Source organism: Euleptes europaea, chromosome 8 (genome assembly GCF_029931775.1).
Source record: "Euleptes europaea isolate rEulEur1 chromosome 8, rEulEur1.hap1, whole genome shotgun sequence".
Taxonomy (NCBI): Eukaryota; Metazoa; Chordata; class Lepidosauria; order Squamata; family Sphaerodactylidae; genus Euleptes; species Euleptes europaea.
Window position 1 is genome coordinate 35,674,820 of NC_079319.1, and position 22,574 is coordinate 35,697,393.

The following is a 22,574-nucleotide window of genomic DNA, read 5'->3' on the forward strand; positions in this document are numbered from 1 at the left end:
GTTAAGAGTCACACAATTTTGGATCTGTGCTTAACAGCCAAATTCCTAATTGGTCGACCAATTTTATTTGGCAAAAAATAGAACAGCAGCTCATTGGACACATCTTCACTTACAAACAAATGCATTCTTCTTGAAGTAGCTGTATTTATTGAGAAGATGTTTTCTGAGGCACCACCGGGACTATATTCACTCACTGGTACATAAAATATGTTTCCATAAAATTATACACACATAATATCAAGTGTATGATGCACAGTAGTGATGAGTTAATTTATGGTACAAATATCTTCTGCGCAAGTATTATACAAAGCACATGTACTATTACGGTAACTAACCTGCTTGGATGGTCAACAGGTTCTGATGCTCACCTGTAATTTGCCCCTTGGAAACCTGCCCACTGTGTACCCAAGTGTCTATTCCAACTTTTGATGTGCTTTCTAAATGTGATTTCAGTTTGTGTCACTGTGTCAATCTACATTCAACTGGCCCTTGCAAACTAATCTCTGCCAAACAAATCATTAACACAGAAGAATGACATTTCCCCACATTTACTGTGCCAGCCTAAGGCCCGTCTATGTGCTATTTTCAAAGTGGTGCATAAGCAGTGTGAAAAGGCATAATTGTCAAATGGTCACATAAAATAACATTTTAAAGAATGGCTTTTACTAAAAGTTGTTTCAGAGGATAGCAGTGTTGGTCTACAGTAGAACAGCTAAATTCGAATCCAGGAGCACCTTTTGAGACCAACAAGATTTTCAGGGTATAAACTTTTGAGAGTCAAAGCTCCCTTCATCTGAATGGAGCTTTGCCTCTCGAAAGCTTATATCCTGAAAATCTTGTTGGTCTCTAAGGTGCGACTGGACTTGAATCTAGCAGTAAAAACTGTGAAATGTATCTAATTACACATTACCATAGGATCCACAGTTTGAAAAGTACTTTACATTGTCTCACTTTCTTTTAAGATTTAATTTCCACTACCTATGGATTGTCATTGTTTCTGTAATAACAGGAATGTACTGTGCTATGGGAATGTAGCATCCTGTTCTATCAATCAGGTCTTCTTCTTTGGGGAAAGTAGATGGAGCATCTACAGATAACTGTGTCTTGCTCTAATCGATAGCAGCATGTTGGCAAATCTCTTCTGAAGACACACAAAAGCAAAATACCCTATTCCTGCTAGGAAACCAACCAAAAGAGTAGAGCCAAAAACTCTAGGTGCCCTCTTCTTGGCCACCCGAAATGCAGTTGGAAGAACAGCTGAGATTAATATGTTGTTGACATGTCCTAGAACCTTGTGAAATGTCTTTCTCTTCAAGACCCGATCATAGTAGATTTCCAAGTTAGGTCGCTTTCCATTTCCCCAGCTTCTCCTTGCCAGTCCAATGAACTTCAAACGATGCAGCGTAACAGCAAGGGATACATCAGCCAAGGTGAAAAATTCGCCACAGAGCCAGGGTTGGTGTCCATTTTCTAATCACAAATCAAAACATAAAAGGAGTTGAGGATAAAATGCAACAGGATTGACTGGACGGTCTCTCAGGATCATAAAACTGTAATGTTTTTTTGTTTACAGAGTAGCCATTGGTCCCAGATTTCTCCTAAGATTGTCTAAAGGGTGTGAATCACATTAAAACAGCTAGGAAGTTGTTTACTTACTGAAAATACCCATGCTTCATTCCCCCCACCCCTCTGGCGTTTAAACCAGGATTGTATTATTCAAACCTCAGATGTCAAGGCAGAAACATTTTGTCAGCTTGCCAAATTCAACCTTACTTTCCACATTAAGTGTGGGGTCCCATCTAATGTTTCTGTGCATGGAAGTTCAGTGTCCCCACCTTCTGCCTCCCCTTGCAGCTCACAATGCCCTCCCCCCAAATTCTGCAGTATGGGGGAGGCTGTCGCAGGAGTGGCGATTGGTGAAAATCATCTCCCCTTGCACGCACAATCTTTTTGACAAGATCCAACCTCATTTGGCCACAGAAAATGAGTTATTCAAACATAAGGGGAAAACCTGTACTTCAAGGAGAAATGGCTACACACCTCACAATACTGGAACTGGACACCTACCACAACAAGCCAGTTAGCTGCCTCAGAAGTTGGTCCATAGTAATATTTTATGTTTGAATCTGGTACTAAGGAGCCACCTCTATATTTTTTGTAGCTAAAATTTGCTTCTTTTGCTATCACTGCAATCTCTAAACTTTGTCCTACTTCTTTACTCGGTCTATATTGTCTCTTCCTGTTTTGGATTAATTTTATTGGTCTTAAAATTGATTAGGCTTTGCAACTGAGCCTAGTCATTCTGGATTTGACATATATCTGACTACTGATTCATGCTCTGTCTTGTCACCCATTGCAGGATGTGAACTGTATACAGCAGCTGAACACATGAACACATGAAGCTGCCTTATCCTGAATCAGACCCTTGGTCCATCCAAGTCAGTATTGTCTACTCAGACCAGCAGTGACTCTCAAGGGTCTCAGGCAGAGGTCTTTCACATCACCTACTTGCCTAGTCCCTTTAACTGAAGATGCTGGGGATTGAACCTGGGATCTTCTGCATGCCACGCAGGTGCTCTGCCACTGAGCCACAGCCCCTCCCCAGTTTGAAGAGGGCTTTTGTGCCGGGCCATAAATTCAGCACTAGCAAGTTCATAGCTATCTCCTTTGAGCTCGGCAGTTCCTCCACCATAGTACGTAATCCCTAAAACATTTTTTTCCAATTAAAATGAAACTGCTGCACCAAGGCCAGAATCTGTATCCTTTGGCAATGTGTTATATCTTGCAAAGTACATTTTGTTTCCTCTTGTATTTACAATACTGCCAGCGCCATCCTAATGAGAACGCACTCCTCTAAGACTATTGAAGTCAGTGGGCTTAGAAGGTTGCAACTCTGCTTAAGTTGGCATTGTATGTAACTTAGAGAAGTGGGCTAACCTGCAGAGTGTAGCTACTTCTAGAGGATTTTGTCAGGGATGCAGCTGGAATGAGGATTAGCAGTTTCCTTCCAGTTTTAATGTTTGGTGGCACATCTAAAAGGCAACATTAGGGCCAAACTACTTGATACATTTTTAATGTTGGGCCCATGTGGTGCTTAAACTGTCGCTGAGATTCCTCCTCCTTCCTGTGCCGAATCTAGACTCCACAAATTTCTTAAATGACATGCCCAGCAACTGAACTATGGCTGTGGGGGAAGTGAATCAGGTCCAGGGAGCCTCTGAAGGTAAGTAACTGGATGCTTCATATATGTTAGCATGAGACTACTAATAGGTCAGACATCTGAGTGGTCAAAACACCTAAGAAACAAACCACTGCAGCTCCCTCCCACCATGATATAGAATTATGAGTTCATAATACAAAAGCTACCCTGGGATATAAACCTATTGGAAACAACAATGAGATGCTGAATGGCAGTAATCTGTGTTGAGTCATTTTTGTGGGGAATAAATGTTTTGTCCTGAAAGAAGCATAAGAAGAGCTGTGCTGGGTCAGGCCAGTGGTCCATCTAGTCTAGCATCCTGTCAGACACAGTGGCCAATCAGATTGTCTAAAGGGCCAACAACAGGGCATGAAAGTTGAGGCCTTCCCTATGTTGCCTCCTGGCACAGGTATTCAGACGTTTGCTGCCTCCAAATGTAGAGCTCCCCTTTAAACCTCATGGATAGTAGCCACTGATAGACCTATCCTCCATAAATCTGACTAATCCCCTTTTAAGGCTATCTGTGCTTGTGGCCATCACCACATCCACTGACAGTGAATTCCATATTTAGTCACTCATTGAGTAAAGTATTTCCTTTTGTTCCTCCTGAATCTACTGCCCATCAACTTCATTGTGTGCTCCTGAATTCTAGTATTTTGGGAGAGATAGAAAAAGTTCTGTCTACTGTCTCTACTCTGTGTATCATTTTATAAACCTCTGTGATGTCCCACCTTAGTTGTCTTTTGTTCTAAAATGAAAAGTACCAGAGTCATCAGCCTTTTCTCATAGGAAAGGTGCTCCAGCCATTTAATCATCTTGGTTGTCCTCTTCTGTACATTTTTTCCAGCTCTGTTTTGAGTATCTTGAGTTACAACTTGAAACTAAGGGACATCCTGTGCCACTGTGCTAAGTTCCATCCTCATCAAAGAATGGGCCAAAAATGTTGGAGAAGATGCAGTTTCTGAACCATTTTCAGGGGTAGTCCTAAGCAGAGATCACTGAATAGGTGAATAGTGATTGTTGATGGATGATTCATCATGGCCAAAATAAAATAGCTGCTGTCTAATGAACATGAAATATAAATAATTCCCTACCAGGTGTTTCTTCATTTCTTCTCTGCAACTCAGTCTCAACCTGATCCAAAACTTTTTCCAGTTCATCCAGTATTTTCTTTAAGTACTTTATGTTATCATGATCCATAAGTTTAGTCTAAAAAATATGAAGAATGACGTACTTCACTGAGCATCCACACACAACCAGTGAACCAAAACAGATACAATCCAGCAGCAATAATCCCACATACCATATCCACATAAGCAGAATTATATCAATACAATAATATATATAAATAAATACATTTTCCATGAATTAATGAATAAGTAAATAAATACATGAATAAATGGATAACTGCAAATAATTCTCCTTATAATGGAATTATTCTTTGGGCAAATACATGCAGCATCCACCAGTATATTTCTCATTAATATCATATCATATTCTGAAAACCTTAAACCATAAATAAATTGTGTTCTTACTTTAAGGCGTTTCTGTTTTGCTATATACGCATCTTGCAGATCTGGGTTTTCTTCAGCAAGCTTCTTTAATTCAGATTCCGTGTTTCCTATCTGGCCTAATAAAAACAAAAATAAGCTCACTAAAAAGTTAATCAATTTTCCTCCAAATTGCTAATTGTAAATGTTAATATCGGTAACTTAAAAGAGGACATTAGGAACTTTTTATTAAGAAGCCTAAACAGCCGAATGGTCTCTAAACCTCCATTCACAAAGTTAATGTATTTCAAGCGCTGAGATCTTGGTGGAAATAGATCCATGTTATTCAGTCGCTAGCCCAGTACAAACAACATCTCCACCTGTGCACATTAATTCACTACATGGATGGAGAGTAGTGAATTCATTACATCTGCAATTCTAGCAGTAATTGTGATGGTGGAGATCTCTCAGACCTGAGTACCTAATGGCAACATTCTGGAGCACCAATATCCTGTTTTAGGATTGCAGTAGGAAGTAGCTTTAGTGTAGACTAAATTGTAAATTGTCTTGTTTTGGGAGGGGCTGTGGCTCAGTAGTAAAGCCTCTGCTTGGCATGCAGAAGGTCCCATGTTCAATCCCCAGCATCTCCAGTTAAAGGGACTAGGCAAGTAGGTGATGTGAAAGACCTCTACCTGAGACCCTGGAGAGCTGTTGCCAGTCTGAGTAGACAATACTGACTTTGATGGACCAAGGGTTTGATTCAGTATAAGGCAGCTTTGTGTGTGTGTTTGTGTGTGAGAAAGCAGGCATGAGTGTGCTGGCCTACCTTCAGCCTCCATGCAATTGCCTGGTCATCTACCAAGTGCAACATGGAAGAAGTGGCCACACATACACTCCCTGCCCATGATCAGCAACACTGCTGTCACGAGACAGCTGACAGCGCTGGAGGGGCATGCACATGGCCACTTTCTCCATACAGTCACACTCCGTGGATAACCAGGCAATTGTGCAGAGGCAGGGGTGGAACCAGCACACTCACGCCTGCTGATTACTGAGAGGTAGGAGCTATGTTCCTAGAGGACATTCTTCAAAATACGTGCATTTTTGATGAGCAACCAAAGTGTATCATGTGAACCAGCCTCTTTATTGTTGCAATAGGGTTGAGGACAAGAGAGTGTCCTCATTGCAGTGACAGAGTGCAAGAAGACGAGTGGCATCTAGGACTCAAGACCGTTACATTTTTATAGGCCAACATCTGCAATATGAGTTTGACTTGAAATCCTACAGGATGCCAGTGCAGACTCATGAATTGTTATTAAGATATGAAAGTACATACTGCGAATTCTAGTAGTGGCATAAGCTGGAATCATAGAGTCTACTGCTAATTCGGGGTGCAAAATGCAGCCATGTGTATATGCGTCCATGGGCAAGGAATCCAAGAGCTCTCTGTAGTGCTGAACCCTTGGGTAGTACATGCTTCCTTCTTCTGGCATTAGCCTTGGAGTTTTTTCTGGAGAAACATGGATACATGACAACTAAAACAAAGTTGTAATGCCTAATATTTTCTTACCAGTGCAACACTATTGATATCATACCTGCCAAACCTCACCATGACAGTCAGCTATGAAGGAGGTGGGGGTGAAGAGTTGGTTACCAAATCTGACTATGGCCATCGTTTGTACCCCAGATCCACACCACAAAGGGTATTCTAACAACTGCACACTGCCCATCCATCCAGACAAAATGAAGTCCCTCAAGTTTGCTCAAGCCACTGTAAATCAACATGTAAACAAACCTCCATGCAAGACACGTGCAGCACTGGCATTAACAATAACTGCACAACAAGTCTCGCTGTTACCATTCACAAAAGTCTCCTCAAGGTAGTCAATGATCTGAGTTGCATCACAAATGATATTTTCTCCATGGACAAGGACGGGGACTTCTCCAGCCGCATTGAGGCGCATGAACCAAGGCTCGTTGTGTTCACTCAAAGGAAGGCTTACATCATGTTCTTCACACTTCAGTTCTTTTTCAGCAATCACCAAACGCACCTTTAAAACATTTGTAAACTTTATTGATGAAGTTTGACACAAAAGAAACATGGCATATTTCAATGGATTCCCAGAGATAATGTGGTAACCTGCATAAAGGACACAGATCTAGCAGTGTGTGCCATATTGGTCCTCTGTCCTCCAGCAGTGGGACTGAGGGGGCATTTTGGACTGCTGTGGAAGGAAGGAGGTGAAAAAATCATGCTGTGTGGGTTGAAAGCCTTCCACCCACAGAAACATTAGTCTGGACCCAAGCCAATGACTATAAGATGCCCAGATGGAACCCGAGCTAGAAGACTTCTTTCATCTAGTTTTCTCTCGGTGTGTATGCTTCCTGTAAATTTAAAAAAAAAAAAGCTTTATCTGTGATATTTTTCCTCTCTGGATGTAACCTGCATGAGTAGCTCAGATGTGCTTGAGCTTGTCACAGTTTGGAAGTGAAGCAGGGTCAGTCCTGATAAGAACTTGGATGGGAGACCACCCAAAAAGACCTGAATTGCTATGCAAAGGAAGGCAATGGGGAACCATCACTGCTCATCTCTTGTCTTGAAAACCCCTTGTGGGGCCACCATAAGTTGGGTGTGACTTGATGACACTTAATTATCATTATAAAGAAACATGCAGGAAATGCTCTTTTCATATTTTGCTTTTGAAAATGCCTAATGTTGATAATCTTAAAATGGGCATCAAGCAATGCAAACAGTAAGGACTCTGAGGCCTGTTACAGAGGTGTTCTGGCCTATGCATCCACCCCTTTTCATTCTCAATCCACTATCTCCAGATGTTTGCATCTGAATATAGATGAGAGCACAGTCAATTCATCCACAACAGCCACGCATGAGGTGGGTGGAATGGACCCAGGGAGCTGTCCGGGTCCTGAAATCTGACACTCCTGGAAAAAGTAGGACTAGTCACTCACCTTCTGGGAACTGAAAGACTGTGTCCAGTGATACAGGATAAGTTTGATATCTGTCTTAGAATCTCCTTCAGGCAGAAGCATTTTGCCTACAGTCTGATCCTGCTTCTCGTCTGCCATTTCACCCTTCCTCCCTGTTCAGTTCACTGTCTTGACAGAAGCGGCTGCCTGTGATATTTTGCTCTCTGGCTGTTACTGAGTCTGCTCCATGCACTGAGCATGCTCAGTGCTGGCAAGTGAAGCAGCTGCCCATGCCCTGACTCTCAGGAAGAATAAGATTTCTGGTGGCAGTTGTAGATGGGAGAATTGTGTTTCAATTGTCTTCAGAGCGTTTGAACAAAGGAGTACACAGTGAAGTAGTAAGATGGCTGCTGCATGTATTTAAAACAAATAAATAACTGTAGAAGTTCTGTTTCTAGGATTACTTCTCTTATTTGCAAAATAAATTTTAAAAAAGCAATTCATGCAATCCCAGACAGGAAAGCTTTGAATGCAAGAAAGCAAAAACCTGAACACCAGATAGCCCCAGAAGGAACAAATAACCTGGTTGTAATCTGAGATAGGAAAGATTTACAAAGACAGGAAATTTGTGTGTATCCCTTGCAAAGTTTGTTTTCCCCGTGCTTCTCTGCATATGTAATTTGGTTAAACTTCTCCTATGAATTTTACCCCATTGTGATTACTCTAGCTTGCCTATGATCAGTGGTGCTGCCTTTGATATAATAATTTCCTGTATATTTTACCAGTAGAATATATTTGACAGGCTTCAAATAACACATGTCATGCTAATACCATGATGGAATTGTGAACAAAAATAAATGTAATTTCAAATCTAGGGTCCCCCCCTTTGAGAGAGGGAGGGAAGGGGGAGAGATCACTGGTTGTTTGTTATTTGGGTTGTCGTGTATTTCACATTCTTTAAGCCATGATCAGGTTTTAAAGGAGAAAAAATTACCTTCAACTTTTAAAGGATGTTAAAAAAAACTAGATTTAAAAGAAGTAAAATTAATTATAAACAGAATAAACAAAGAAAGTCTTTCCTGTCCTTTATTTCTGTTCTTTGTGCTTGCGGATCAACAGGTCATGAGGGAAAAAAATTCAATAAGTTTAGTAAAACAGAAACAACCAAACATACAACAATACAATAGAAGTCTTTGGTGAACAATATAGGAGACACTACTGACATCTGGTCAGATATTTGGAAGAACTGCAGCATTCAAAAACTGAAAACCTATAATGCAATACTTATAAGCCCCTGGCCAAACACATGAAGCTGCCTTATACTGAATCAGACCCTTGGTCCATCAAAGTCAATATTGTCTACTCAGACTGACAGCGGCTCTCTAGGGTCTCAGGCAGAGGTCTTTCACATCACCTACTTGCCTAGTCCCTTTAACTGGAGATGCTGGGGATTGAACCTGGGACATTCTGCATGCCAAACAGATGCTCTATCACTGAGCCACAGCTCCTCAGGATGGGCTTCCTCAATATTTTCACAAACTTAATTTATTGCAGTAGGGTAAGGGTATCACCAACTGGAACAACACTACGTTTGAAGAAAGCACATTCTGCAATAGCTGTGTTAACCTTTTGCAACAAAGTTTCAATGAACATATTGAACGTAAAGCAGCATAAACTTCGCAGGCAACAGCCTCTGAGGAAGCAGTTGCTGCCTATGAAAGCCCCTGTCTCAATAAAGCTGTCAGTCTTGAAGGTGCCACAGGAGCCTTTTTGATCTTGGAAAGAAGGAACAGATATCACACACAAACAAATCACATAAGTAAAGTATGCAGACGCACTCTGGATAAATGATTTGTCTTTGAATGACCACTAGAGGTCCCCATATTTCCAAAAATGTTTCAAAAAATTATTGCATGTTTCCTCAAATGAAGTTCAAAGGCAGTAAACTTTACCTTTTCTCGCCCAATTATTCTTTGAATTTCTAATGTTAAAAAGCCTGTGAAGACTGATTATCATGACACACATAGCTGCTGCTTCTTCTCAGGTGCCTTTGATTTCTACTGTACATAAAACTACTAATTCTGCACCATCAATTACCTGTAGTTAAATTGATTACAAAGTTACCATTATACCAGTAATGCGGAAACATTAGTAGGAAAACATTACATTTCATGCAAAGTATATTTTGTCAGAGAACTACTTAACCCAGTCCAGCTGACTTTTGAGGCGGCCTACAGAAGAAATGTTTTGGCTAAAAATAAGCTGTAGCTCAAATTATTCTGTGTCTTACACATAAGACTGATGTACACCAATTGTAGATTCTGCATTCTGTCTGACTGGCTTTCCTTGCTCCCATGGGCAAATCCCTTGGGGGGCAGATTGCCGCTGTTTGGAAAGGAGTTCTTCTAATTACATGCTATTACAGAGACAAGAAAAAGCCTAGAGGGACAGCCTGTACTTCTGGTGCTAAACTGAAATCTGCCATTGGCCATAACACTCTCTGGGCAGTGACAGGAAAGCTGCTTACAGTAACAGCCTAGGCAGAGTTACACCCTTCAGTGTAACTGAACCTCAACCTCTACAGTGAAAGCTCTATATCCTTATTGTTGGCTGTTAATGTGGAAATCGATTCAGTTTAACACCAGATGTCCAATAAGAACTCAAGTAGGATTCTGTCCTCATTGTGTACAATGGTGTTACATCATGGGCAGCAGAAGGAAAGGCATTTTAATGGTGGTGGAAAATGAAGTCAAGTTGCAGCTGACTCATAGTGACCCTGTCGGTTTTGAAGGCAAGAGATGAACAGAGGTGGTTTTTCAGTGCCTGCCTCTGCATAAAAACCCTGAACTTCCTGGGTGGTCTCCCATCCAGTGCTTTTTTTTGGTTCGAAAAGGTGCTGGTATTTGCATATAAGGGCATGCCAATTTCCACCAACTGCCCTATTGGATCTCCCAACCCACCCCCCCACCCCAAATCATGCTGATAATCAGTGCTAGTGAGTACAGCCACAAGAAAAGCAAGAATGAGGAGGAGGAGGAGTTGATTTTTATATGCCGACTTTCTCTACCACTCAAGGGAGAATCAAACCGGCTTACAATCACCTTCCCTTCCCTTCCCCACAACAGACACCCTGTGAGGCAGGTGGGGCTGAGAGACTGTGACTAGCCCAAGGTCACCCAGCTGGCTTCGTGTGTAGGAGTGGGGAACCAAATCCAGTTCACCAGATTAGCCTCCACCGCTCATGTGGAGGAGTGAGGAATCAACCCCGGTTCATCAGAGTCCATCACTCCAAACCACTGCTCTTAACCATTGCACCACCCTGGGCTCTCTAACCAGGGCCAATCTAGCTTAGGTTCTGAGATTAAGTAAGGTCAGGCTAGCCTGAGACATCCAGTTCAGGGTGAAATCATTTTAATATAATAATGGAAAATATATATAATAATGAAAACTCAAAGAACTCATAGATCAATGAATACCAACCTTCTGGTGGTCCCCAGCCCAAAGAGTGTCTGGCTGGCCTCGGCCAGGGAATTTTCAGCCCTGGCCCCTGCCTGGTGGAATAGACTCTCTAGTGAGACTAGGGCTCTGTAGGACTTTAAAGAGTTCCACAGGGCCTGTAAGACCAAGCTATTTCACCAAGCTTATGGGTGAGGCCAGCTACGGTTCCCTTTTCTACAGATGCTGGCCTCCCTAACCTTCCCACTCCTCACTTTTTAAAGCCATCTCCACTCTTTATTATTTTTATGTGGAGTTATTCATCTGTCTGCCTGGCTGTAGCCCAGATGTTATGGCTCATGGGTGCCATTGAACATTTTTGTCCCTTTTAATGATATTATAGGGCTGTTTTAACTGTTGTTTTATGATGTTTTAAAAGATTTATTATTATGTTCCTTAGACCAAACACGAAATTTTTGCAGTAACATTGCCTTACCCAAACCGGCCATATAAAACAATACATTTTGGTTAAAACACGATACAAAATATTACTCATTAAAATGGTTAAAAACTGGTCTACAATATACATTTAAACAATCAATTCCATCTACACGTTTTCTATTTAGATTTCCGAAAATTAAATGCTATTCTACAAAACTTGGCAACCAACTTTGTTACCTGAGAAAATTAATCTTTAAGAAGGATGTTAACTCTAACAGATTCAGGATAACCAGTACTCTTCCTCAAAAGAGGACCAAGAATCTTCTCCCTATCCTCCTTATAGTAACTGCACCTAAGAAGGACATGTTCTAGTATTTCCGGTTCACCACTGTTGCAGGGACAGAGCCCTTGTGAGAGGGGAGTCTTTTTTAAATTTTCCTTCTAATGCTGCAGAGGGCAGAGCCGAACATCGAGCTAGAGTAAATGCTCTCCTAGTAGTATTTCCTTCTAATATTGAAAGGTATGTTGCTGGGCAAGATATGTACTTGGTTTTGGCAGATGCCCTAATTATCTCTATTTTAATGTATTATATGTTTATATGGTCTGTGAACCACCCTGAGCCCAGCCTTGGGCAGGGTAGAAGAGTGATAAAATAAATAAAAAAATAAAAGTGAAAGCACAATAATAAAAATACTCAACAAAGCAAAGGTAGGACACTTTAAAACTACAGAAGAGGCTATTTAAACATCAAATTTTGTATCCTTTGGTGTGAATAATGTATTTAAGGAAAGTAGCATAAAACTCCCAATTAAAAGTTGCCTATATTTTTCAAATTCAAAATTAGGATCTTGTCCTTCTAGGCTGCAGTCCTATTCAATAGTAAGAGCCATTGGCTGCCGTGAGACTTACTCATGTGTTGTGTCTTTTTAAGATTGGGGCCAGGCAAATCACTTGGGGCTTTTCCAAACTCTCTTACTCACTTGCTTTGTAATCTCTGCAAGTCACATAAGGTCCTGTTATGTCTGCGATGCAAGAGTGGTATGTACTGGAACATCTTTTGCATACATCTGTGGATGCAGAATTAGCTCTGATTACTTAGTAAAAAAATAGGTGGGTTGCTACATTTTACACCCATTAAAACTGCAGGAGTTTGTCAAAGAGTAATATTGAAAGCTATATTTAAACCAAGTTACATTATAGTACTTTGCAGTATACAGACAGCATTACCGTTGTCTTCTTTTTTGAAAAACTTGTCATTATAATCATGGAGCATTGCACCAAAATCTGCTTGAATTTATCACAGAGAGATTGTGGGAAGGGGAATTTCAGAGGGGTAGCTTTTGTTACAGTGCCATCCTAAGCAGTGCAGGTCTACTTAGAATCCTATTGAAGTCTACTGCATGGGGCTTACTCCCTGGAAAGTGTTCCTTAGACTGCACTGCTAGTCACCAGCGGTCAAAACAACAAGGAATTGGTTGCATCTCTAACTAAGTGTAAGTACTGCTGTGTTCTATGCCACTCGTTAGTAAGCATGCTTAGGATTGCAGCCTGTGTTCAGCCTAGTTTTCAGTTTAAGATAATAAGGGGTCATTCTTGCACAATAAGAAATGTGTATGGCAGAAAAGTATATTACTTTTTTCTGATACCAGCAGAAACCATTTGGGTCAGATCTGCAATGTATATATATCTTCATTCCCCCAAGAGATAATAACCACATCCATGCTCTCTTCTAATTTTAATATTTCATTTCCACATGAGCCTGACCACATTCTTGAAAATGCTTCTCTTGAAAATTAAGAACAGAACTCTTAAACTAGAATGGTGTTATTTCATTTACTTAACTTTCACATTTATATCCAGATTTTTTTTTACCCATCAGAGATTTCCAAGCAGCGGGTTGAGCTGACCGTTCAAGTGGCTTTCTTTGGTGCCTAATTTACTCCTCACATCTTTGCCTCTCTCAGTCATATGACTTTACATTCCGATTGGCTGTCAAAATATCCAAATGTCTTTTATGGTAAAATAAAAAGCAATAGCCAAAGCACTTGTACAAAATGATGTTAGAGAGTTTCACAAAAGAAGGTAACTGCATCATATTATATACGAGTATGATTCAGCCAGTTAATAACTTCTTACAGGTATCTGTGGGAGAGAGAGAGAAGCACATGCAGCCACCCTTTGAAATCACTTGAGTTTAAAAGCACTTAGCCTTCCATGGACTGTGGCCTTTGTTGTTATATTCTACTGCCTATCTGCAGAGGCTCAGAATGGGGAGCTACCCCAAACGTATTTATTCATTTAAAAATGTGTATATCACCTTATCTTAAGTCAAGGCAGCTAATAAAGCAACACAAGCTGCAAATGCATAAAACATTTTATAACCATCAGCAACGTAAAACCAGCACACAAGGTTAAAACATTATGGCCAGATTTGGTAAGAGCGATTTACCCTTTACCAAATGTTCTTTGGTAAATAAAGTGCCTTTTTTACATGCCTTCCCATTCTGGTTTTTTTTTGGGGGGAAGGAGTTTGCCGTCAAGCCACAGCTAGCTTATGATGACCCCATAGAGGTTGCCATTGCCTGCCTCTGCTTCACATCCCTGGTATTCCTAGCCAGGGTCAGGGCTGGGAGTGTGTGACTGGCCCAAGGTCACCCAGCAAGCTTCCATGGCATGAGTGGGGATCTGAACCTGGGTTTCCCAGGTCCTAGTCCAACTCCTTAACCACTACTCCACGTTGGCTCTCTCCCATTCTGGTAAGCCATTTCAAAGGACTTGTCCTGCTACAGAAAAAAGCCCACAACTGGACTGTAGCCAAATGGACTGTTCTGAGAGGATACCACAAGTTAAGGCTGTTTCAAAAGTCAAGTTGGGAAGTGGGAGTATTCCAAAAGATGTGGTTTGATAACCATGAGGATGGGTTTGATTCCTCACTCCTCCACATGAGCGGCAGACACTAATCTGGTGAAGTAGGTTGGTTTCCCCACTCCTATACATGAGGCCAGCTACGTAGCCTTGGGCTAGTCACAGCTCTCTTAGAGCTCTCTCAGCCCCACCTACCTCACAGGGTGTCTGTTATGGGGAGGGGAAGGTAAGGTGATTGTAAGCAGGTTTGTTTCTTCCTTAAGGGGTAAAGAAAGTGGGCATATAAAAACCAACTCACATGAAGCTGCCTTCTACTGAATCAGACCCTTGGTCCATCAAAGTAAGTATTGTCTACACAGATCTGCAGAGGCTCTCCAGGGTCTCAGGCAGAGGTCTTTCACATCACCTACTTGCCTGGTTCCTTTAACTGGAGATGCTGAGAGTTGAACCTGGGACCTTCTGCTTGCCAAGCAGATGCTCTACCACTGAGCCACAGCCCCTCCCTCTCTTCCTCTTCTTCTTTATTTATACAATTTTTCTTTCCAAGGGCGACCCAAAGAGGCTTACATCATCATCCTTTCCATCATCCTCACACACACAAAAAATGGCAGGTTGATTAGGAGATAAATGAAGCAATCTCCATTTTTAATATCCATTTTCACAATTCCTCCACCTTTCCCAAAAATCCCTTTCCCATCCCTTTCCTCGGGATCCATTGTATGTGTATTTTGAAAAGGGGACACAAAAGAACAGTCATACATCTGGTGAATAAAATACTGTCTCATTTGAAGGTATATTTTTAGACTAATAGGAGAGAGGGCTGGAACACCAAACAAAGGACCTTTCCCTTCTTTCCTTTTTCTGAGCCCTTTACTCCCTCTAATATAGGCAAGAGCGACAAGCCCTTTTCTGTCTTCTGTTTGCATTATGCAAAGAGTTGTGTGCTTCAGTGGCCCACAAATAACAGCAAGCTCCCATGCAGCATACACCCTATCTTGGAACACCCAGTCAGCTGCTGCTTGAATATATAGCCCCAAGAACTCCTTGCTCTGCGACCAAAGGCCCGCCTCCCTTTTTGCTTGACGTCAGTTTGATCTGAGCAGGAATGAAGTCCCTCTAACCACAGCAACATTTGAAAGTGTTTTTTCAAAGCCTTTGAATGCTGGGCAGCCAAAGGCTCCATTGGGCACTTGGAATGTGATCTGGGTCTCGAAGTGAAGGAGCAGCATGACCATATTTATGGCTGTTGCTATTCTGAGAGAAGCAAGATGCCTCCCCGGCACTAGCAGCACACTGCCGCCCCTTCGTCTTTCAACACTCACTTGGAGCAAGAGGGAATGAACTAAACCTACAGTGTGCTGAAAGGAAAAGTGCTTGCATGGCTTTGGTTTTTTCCCCCATACAGATATTTCAGCTATATACAAAAACAAAAGTTCTAAACTGTATTGAACATGCTTTGAAAACAACTCAAATATGTTTCTGATTTTTAGGTGTTACTTGCTATAACTCTCTGCCTACAAAATGTAGCTCATCTCAGGTGCTGGGTCACAGCAGCTCAAGGCTGTGTTGGGTTATCACCACATACTATATATATTGGCTGGCTGTCTTATTCAGCAGACTCTAATAGAGTAAGCACCAGCATGCTAGTTACATATTTGATGAAGGGAGCTTTGACTCTCAAAAGTTTATGCTCCAGAAATCATGTTGGTCGCTAAGGTCCAAGTGGACTCAAATCTAGCTAGTAATACAAACCATCAAAGGTGATTCAAATATAGAAAAGTAGCTACATGAAAAGCACTTTTATGGGGAAACGAAAAGGTAAATGTAAAGGTCCCCTGTGCAAGCACCAGGTCATTCCTGACCCATGGGGTGACATCACATCCCGACGTTTCCAGGGCAGACTTTGTTTACTGGTGGTTTGCCAGTGCCTTCCCCAGTCATCTCCCCTTTACCCCCAGCAAGCTGGGTACTCACTAGCATGCATTAAATTAGATGTACAGGTGACATAACTATGCCCTGTAATGTCAAATGCATATCTTTTTTTGACACAATACTGGGAAATTACAATTTGTCATAACTGGTGTACACATATACTTTATCATTTTGTAGAGTACTGTGTGCAGTTGTAGTCACTGTATCTCAAAAAGAATATAGTAGAGCTTGAAAAAGTATAGAAAAAGATGATGAAGATGATTAAGCAGTTGGAGCACCTTTCCGATGAGGAAAGGCTAAAGAGTCTGGGACTGTTTCATTTTTTTAAAGATGACAAAGGAGACATGGTAAACATTTACAAAATTACACATGAATAGAGAAAGTGGAAAGCAAATTTTTCCTCCCTCTCCCATAATATTTGTACTTGGCTAGTTGGTGGTGGATAAGATTAAGGACAGCAACAGGCAAAAAGGAATGCTTTAAAGAACTAAAACGCAGTTTGCTCCAACAAAAATTACTTGCATGGCTTCAAACTGTTTTTTCCATTTCATACATATACACAGATGTTTCATACACATTACTCAAAGAGTAATTAAATTGTGGGATTCACTTTCACTGGATATGGTGGTGACCAAAAGCATGGATAACTTTTAAAAGGAGCTAGACATATTCATGGATGATAGATCCATCAACACTTATTAGCCATGGTGACTAACAGCTCATTCCTGAGATGGGGGGGCGAAACCTCTTAGGAGGCGGCCTGACCCCGCTGCCAGTGTAAGTGCATGTAATCATGACATTACATGCACTTAAGCTGGCAGGGAGGGTGGCTCTGCCGGGGCATCCAAGTGCCGCGGAGCCGGCCTCGCCCCTCCTCTGGCACGGCCTCTCCATGGCACAGGCCATGGCGTACAGTGGCCGCACCAGCGCAGGAGGGCATTCCGAGGGCAGGCTGGGAGGAGGAGCCGCCAGTTAGGCAGCTCCCTATCCGTTTGGCCTGGCACACCGGCGCCAGGAACGGCGGTTCTGTGCCTGCTTTTTAGCAGGTGCAGCCTCGCTGTTCCCTATGTGGCGAAAGGCCCCAGTTAAACAAAAAAAGCCGCAAAATGGCTTTTTTTTGTTTAAAGGCCTGTGCGATTTGGCTTAGGAAGAGGCGTTGCTGCGCTTCTTCCCCGCCAATTCCGCACGCCGTCAGCTCAGGAATGGGCTGTTAAGGGAACATCCACATTTAGAAACACCAAACCTCTGAAATACAGTACTAGGAGGCAACACTGGGGAAGGCCTTCACCTTTGTGCCCTGTTTTTTGGCCCTCCAGGGCAACTGGTTGGCCACTGTATGAAACAGATTGCTGGACTAGATGGCCGCTGATTAATGCAGCAGAGCTCATCTTGTGTTCTTATGCGATCTATTTACAGACTTCATGTGAATTCCTACATGGGTGTGCTTTATACGATGAAAGTTAAAATGTCTGAAATAGTCAGTTCCTTTCAGTTCTCCACATATAGCAAAGTCTGTAAAGACTTTTTCTGCTTTATCATCCAATACTGCACTAGAAGTGTGCAGCAAATCTGTTGTATGCGCATGTTCAAAGCCTATCTAGAAAGTAGCAAGACCAGTCAAATACGCCCTCTGAGATCAAGGAGCATCAGACTTCATTTCTGAGGGATGAACAGGCATGCAGCTACCCAGAAGCCAGAGCAGGTCTGGGTTACTCCAAAATAAGGAAGTTTGTAAGAAATTACTTCTTATGTGTATCAGAACACTATCAGTAATTTATCAGAATACACCATCCATCCTGCAATCATGAGGCATCTCTTTTGTTCAAGGAGCATTTCTGAAATAAATAAGGAATACGGTAATTCTTTGACACAAGGAACAGATGTCAAGCTTATAGGGTGTCATCTCCACAGGAAGTAGATCAGCTGGTTTCCATGGCTGATTGGCATCTTCAAACAATCTTGGTTCTATGTCATCTAACCACCAAACATTCTTATTTTTCCAGATGTCCAAAGGTTTTTGATGTGTGTGTGTGTGTGTGTGTGTTGAGTGCCGTCAAGTTGCTTCCGACTCATGGCGACCCTATGAATCAATGTCCTCCAAAACGTCTTATCTTTGACAGCCTTGCTCAGGTCTTGCAAATTGAGGGCTGTGGCTTCCTTTATGCCCAATTGCACCTTACATCATTCTTTTCTTCTCTATTTTTATCCTCAAACCACCATGTTAGTTAGGCTGATTGTAACTGGCCCAAGAATACCTAGTGAGCTTCCATAGAAGAGTGGTGATTCAAACCATGGTCTTCCAAATCCTAGTCTGAAACTCTAACCACTACACCACACCAGCTTTTGTGGGGTGCTGCTGTTGAACAGTAGCAAACAGCCAGTCCTGGGTGAGTCATGTAAGTCACAAGGTATAAAGTCACCCATTGGTTGCTGCTGGGCCTGACCCTGATGAAACCTCCCTCAAAGGTCATAAAAGCCTTGAAAAGGGCCCTGCACCCCTGTCTTTTACTAACAGAAATCAAGGCTTGAAAGGTGGCAATACTGTGTGGTTGTCCAGCAACAACCAGTGAGGACACTTTTTTCTTAAAGCTACAGGTGCTGCGTCTATTGGGGGGGGAGGCTGTGCATTCTATAATGAGGAGGGACTCTGGCTCAGTGGAAGAGCATCAATCACTGGTATCTGCAGTTAAAAGGACCAAGCAAGTAGGTGATGTGAAAGACCTCTGTCTGTGACCCTGGAGAGCCACTGCCAGTCTGAGTAGACAATACTGACCTTGATGGACTACTGGTCTGCCAACCTTAGTAAGGCAGGTTAGCATCAGTACACTAAATGGAGAAAAGTGTGGCTTGCCTAAGACCACCTAATTCATTCATAACTAAGGCTACTGTTAGGCTCATAACTCACACTACAGCAAAAACCACCACATCTGAGAGCCATTCTACAATGTACACTTTGAGTCAGTTGTAATTCTACTGTCATTCATCTTACAGCATTGTCATTTTAGGTGTGACACTGCCATCCCACTGAACACTCAAGCCTTTCGTTCCCATGACAACCTGCATGTCATCCCATTGTTTCTCGAGGGCTCCCTTCCTGTAGCTTTTTATTCCAGCTTTCCCCCTTTGCCTATCAAATGTATCTCCCCCCCTCTTCCTTTTTGGTATCCCATTGCCTCCTTTGTACCTTTCTATTGTTCTCAAGCTAATCTTTTTTCCTCTGCTCCTGATGTATTAGCTCTGACTGCCAGAACAAGGCTCACTGCTCAATCTTACATTTGTTTACTTGGAAGGAAGTATCACAGAGTTGAATGGGGCTTTCTTCTCATTGTTTCACAGGGCAGCCTCTCTATTCCTATTGTTTTCAGCTGTTGTTCCAACCATCCCATTTTCTGTTGTCATTTCTGGCATGCCTTCTTATTGCAGATTTCATTTTGAATGTTTATCAGGACTTTCTTGCTGTGTATTGATGTGGATATTTATTGCAGTGTCTGTTGGGAATTTTCAATCTGAAGCATTTTTGTGAGGCACCTTGAGCCCTTTTTGAGTGAAAGTTCTGACTAGGTTTTTTTTTTTTTAATTAATTTATATTTTATTTAGATTTATATCCTGCCTGCCACTACAGTGGGGCTTGGGGCGGGTAACAACATGTCAAATATACACTTAGAAACAGAAGCAGTTAAAATAGACTAAAACTCCATAACAACTCGTAACTCAAAAATAAAAAATTATCCCATGTTCTCAGCCCTTATGAAATGAGATGTCACTATTGTAATGTAGTAACACGATAAAAGATAGAGAAAAGTTAAAATTAAACAGCAATTCAAAATCTCAACAAGCAGCCATATGAATATCCACAACCTTACAAAAACACTAAATTAAATCTCAGTCAAAAGCTTGGGTGAAAGGGAATGTTTTGGCGTTTTTGGGGGAAGAGGGTGGTAATCCTAGTCCTGGAATACAAGAATGGCCTGCCTTCCTGCAGCAAAATGTGGTAGAATGTTCAATATCACTATAGACTGCAAGAGTGGTTCACTTCTTTAAAATCACTACTATGCTGTTGTTTTTAAAGGAACTTCCTGCAAGTAGTAAATTAGTAGGGCTGGGGGCGGGGGAGTTCAGCTGGTGGTCTACAGTGCTAGTTTTCAACTTGCCTGCTCTGTCTTCTACTGAGGATAGGGAAACTGTATTTTTTAAAAAGGAAGAATGTTCAAAAATACGATTGTCAGCTTTTAGACTGGTCCCTCTAACACCAGTTTCAGCTGATGTCATTTAGTTTCATCCCATGCAGTACTTCAATTGCCCCTCCCCGTCACTGGTTGGCAACTTATTTAAAAACTGCATCTGCCACCTGAAGTAAAACAATCCATCCTCAAAACTCACTCTGCTTCTGTTGTAGACCAGGCCATTGGCAGTGGCTCTTCAAACCAAGAAGAGTCTGCCAGCCATAGAGAAAAGCACTCTGTCCATGCTTGCACAGAACGCCATCTTATGGCCCACAGCTTTGTCTGGACTAACCTCGCAAAGCCAGTCTGTGGCTGAACCCACAATTTTCCTGTAGCAAGCACGACTTCGTCTTCAAGCCTTGCATGAACATACTTTGCCACTCCTCACAAGCAACACATGTGGCCATTTATGCATGGGAGGTTTTGCCTTGGATATGCCGCTCTCTATTTTAAAAAATTATTATTATTTTTTAATATGGGGTACAGAAAAGGGGGGAACAGATAGAGGAAGTTTAGCATTTATACTTTGCCCGCGCCCAGGCTAACCCAACCATCCAACTTAACCCCACAACAGAGGCCATTTATGAATGGGAGGTTTTGCCTTGGATTTGCAGCTCTCTAGATGCACATTTTCCCATCCAAATTCTCAAAACTCAACAATAAACCCTCATACAGAATTTTGAGATGGGGAAAATGTGCATTTAGAGAGTGGCAAATCCAAGGCAAAACCTCCTATGCATAAACGGTCTCCCATAGTGATTCGAGATTTAACTAGTATTCCAAAGGCTATAGATACTTTATTTCTAATCTGTTTCTGTAAGTCTTGACTAGTAAATTGTTATAAACATACACCTTAACTGATAGCTATATCTATATATTCAATGTGGAGTTCCCATTGTTGAAAAATTATACTAGAGGCTATTTGAAATTATCTAATCTTAATTGTGTCTAACACTAATCCCCCTTGCTGCTCTCTAGATGCACATTTTTCTGATCCAAATTCTCAATACTCTGCATGGGGGCTTATTTTTGAGTCCTGAGAATTCGGATGGGGAAAATGTGCTTCCAGAGAGCGGCAAATCCAAGGCAAAAAACCCCATGCATAAATAGCCACAGTTCGCCCCAAAACTCACACCTTTGCACAGGGCAGGTGCTACCGTTAGGCGAACTAGTCGGTCACCTAGGGCACAGACCTCGGAGGGGCGCAGTTTCAAACAAACTGTGTGTGTGCAAAGTGCTGTCAAGTCGCAGCTGACTTATGGCGACCCCTTTTGGGGGGTTTTCATGGCAAGAGACTAACAGAGGTGGTTTGCCAGTGCCTTCTTCTGCACAGCAACCCTGGCCTTCCTTGGTGGTCTCCCATCCAAATACTAACCAGGGCTGACCCTGCTTAGCTTCTGAGATCTGAGGAGAGCAGGCTAGCCTGGGCCACCCAGGTCAGGGTTTTAAACAGATTAGTGTCTTGAAAAAAATGCAACTGAAAATATATATATATATATATATATTTACTTTAAAAGTACCACAACAGTGCTATGGAATATAATTAATTGTGTGTGTGTAAAGTGCCGTCAAGTCGCAGCCGACTTATGGCGACCCCTTATTTGGGAGGTTTTCATGGCAAGAGACTAACAGAGGTGGTTTGCCAGTGCCTTCCTCTGCACAGCAACCCTGGCCTTCCTTGGCGGTCTCCCATCCAAATAGTAACGAGGGCTGACCCTGCTTAGCTGCTGAGATCTGACGAGATCAGGCTCGCCTGGGCCACCCAGGTCAGGGCACAATTAAGTACAGCGTCTTATAAAAAGTTTTGCGCTTTTATTTTTTATTTCTGCAAGACATCCGGTTTTGAAAACCGGTTAGCAATGGGGCGGGGGGGGGGAGCACAAGTACACCCAACCAACCATTGCCTCGTTTGCAGCCACAGACAACCCAATAAAGCAAACCTGCGTCGTCAGAGAGTAGAGGCGGGAGCGCAAGTTAAGTTCGCCTTGCCTGGGGCGCAAAAACGCCCGGCCCCCGGCCCTGCCTTGGCGCAAACTGAGGCGGGACGACCTCCCCCTCCCC

The 22,574-nt window shown here is 42.2% G+C and overlaps 1 protein-coding gene across 1 annotated transcript; it reads right to left on the bottom strand.

The window, feature by feature from the left end:
- Positions 1 to 1,063: 1,063 nt before the first annotated feature.
- GDAP1 (ganglioside induced differentiation associated protein 1) lies at positions 1,064 to 7,804 on the bottom strand. Its single transcript, XM_056854262.1, has 6 exons — positions 7,660 to 7,804; positions 6,548 to 6,740; positions 6,026 to 6,199; positions 4,735 to 4,829; positions 4,294 to 4,408; positions 1,064 to 1,470 (listed from the first exon to the last, which is right to left on the bottom strand). The coding sequence occupies exons 1-6, from the start codon at positions 7,774 to 7,776 to the stop codon at positions 1,088 to 1,090; spliced, it is 1,077 nt and encodes a 358-aa protein (XP_056710240.1). The 5' UTR covers positions 7,777 to 7,804; the 3' UTR covers positions 1,064 to 1,087.
- Between the last annotated feature and the right edge of the window lie 14,770 nt (positions 7,805 to 22,574).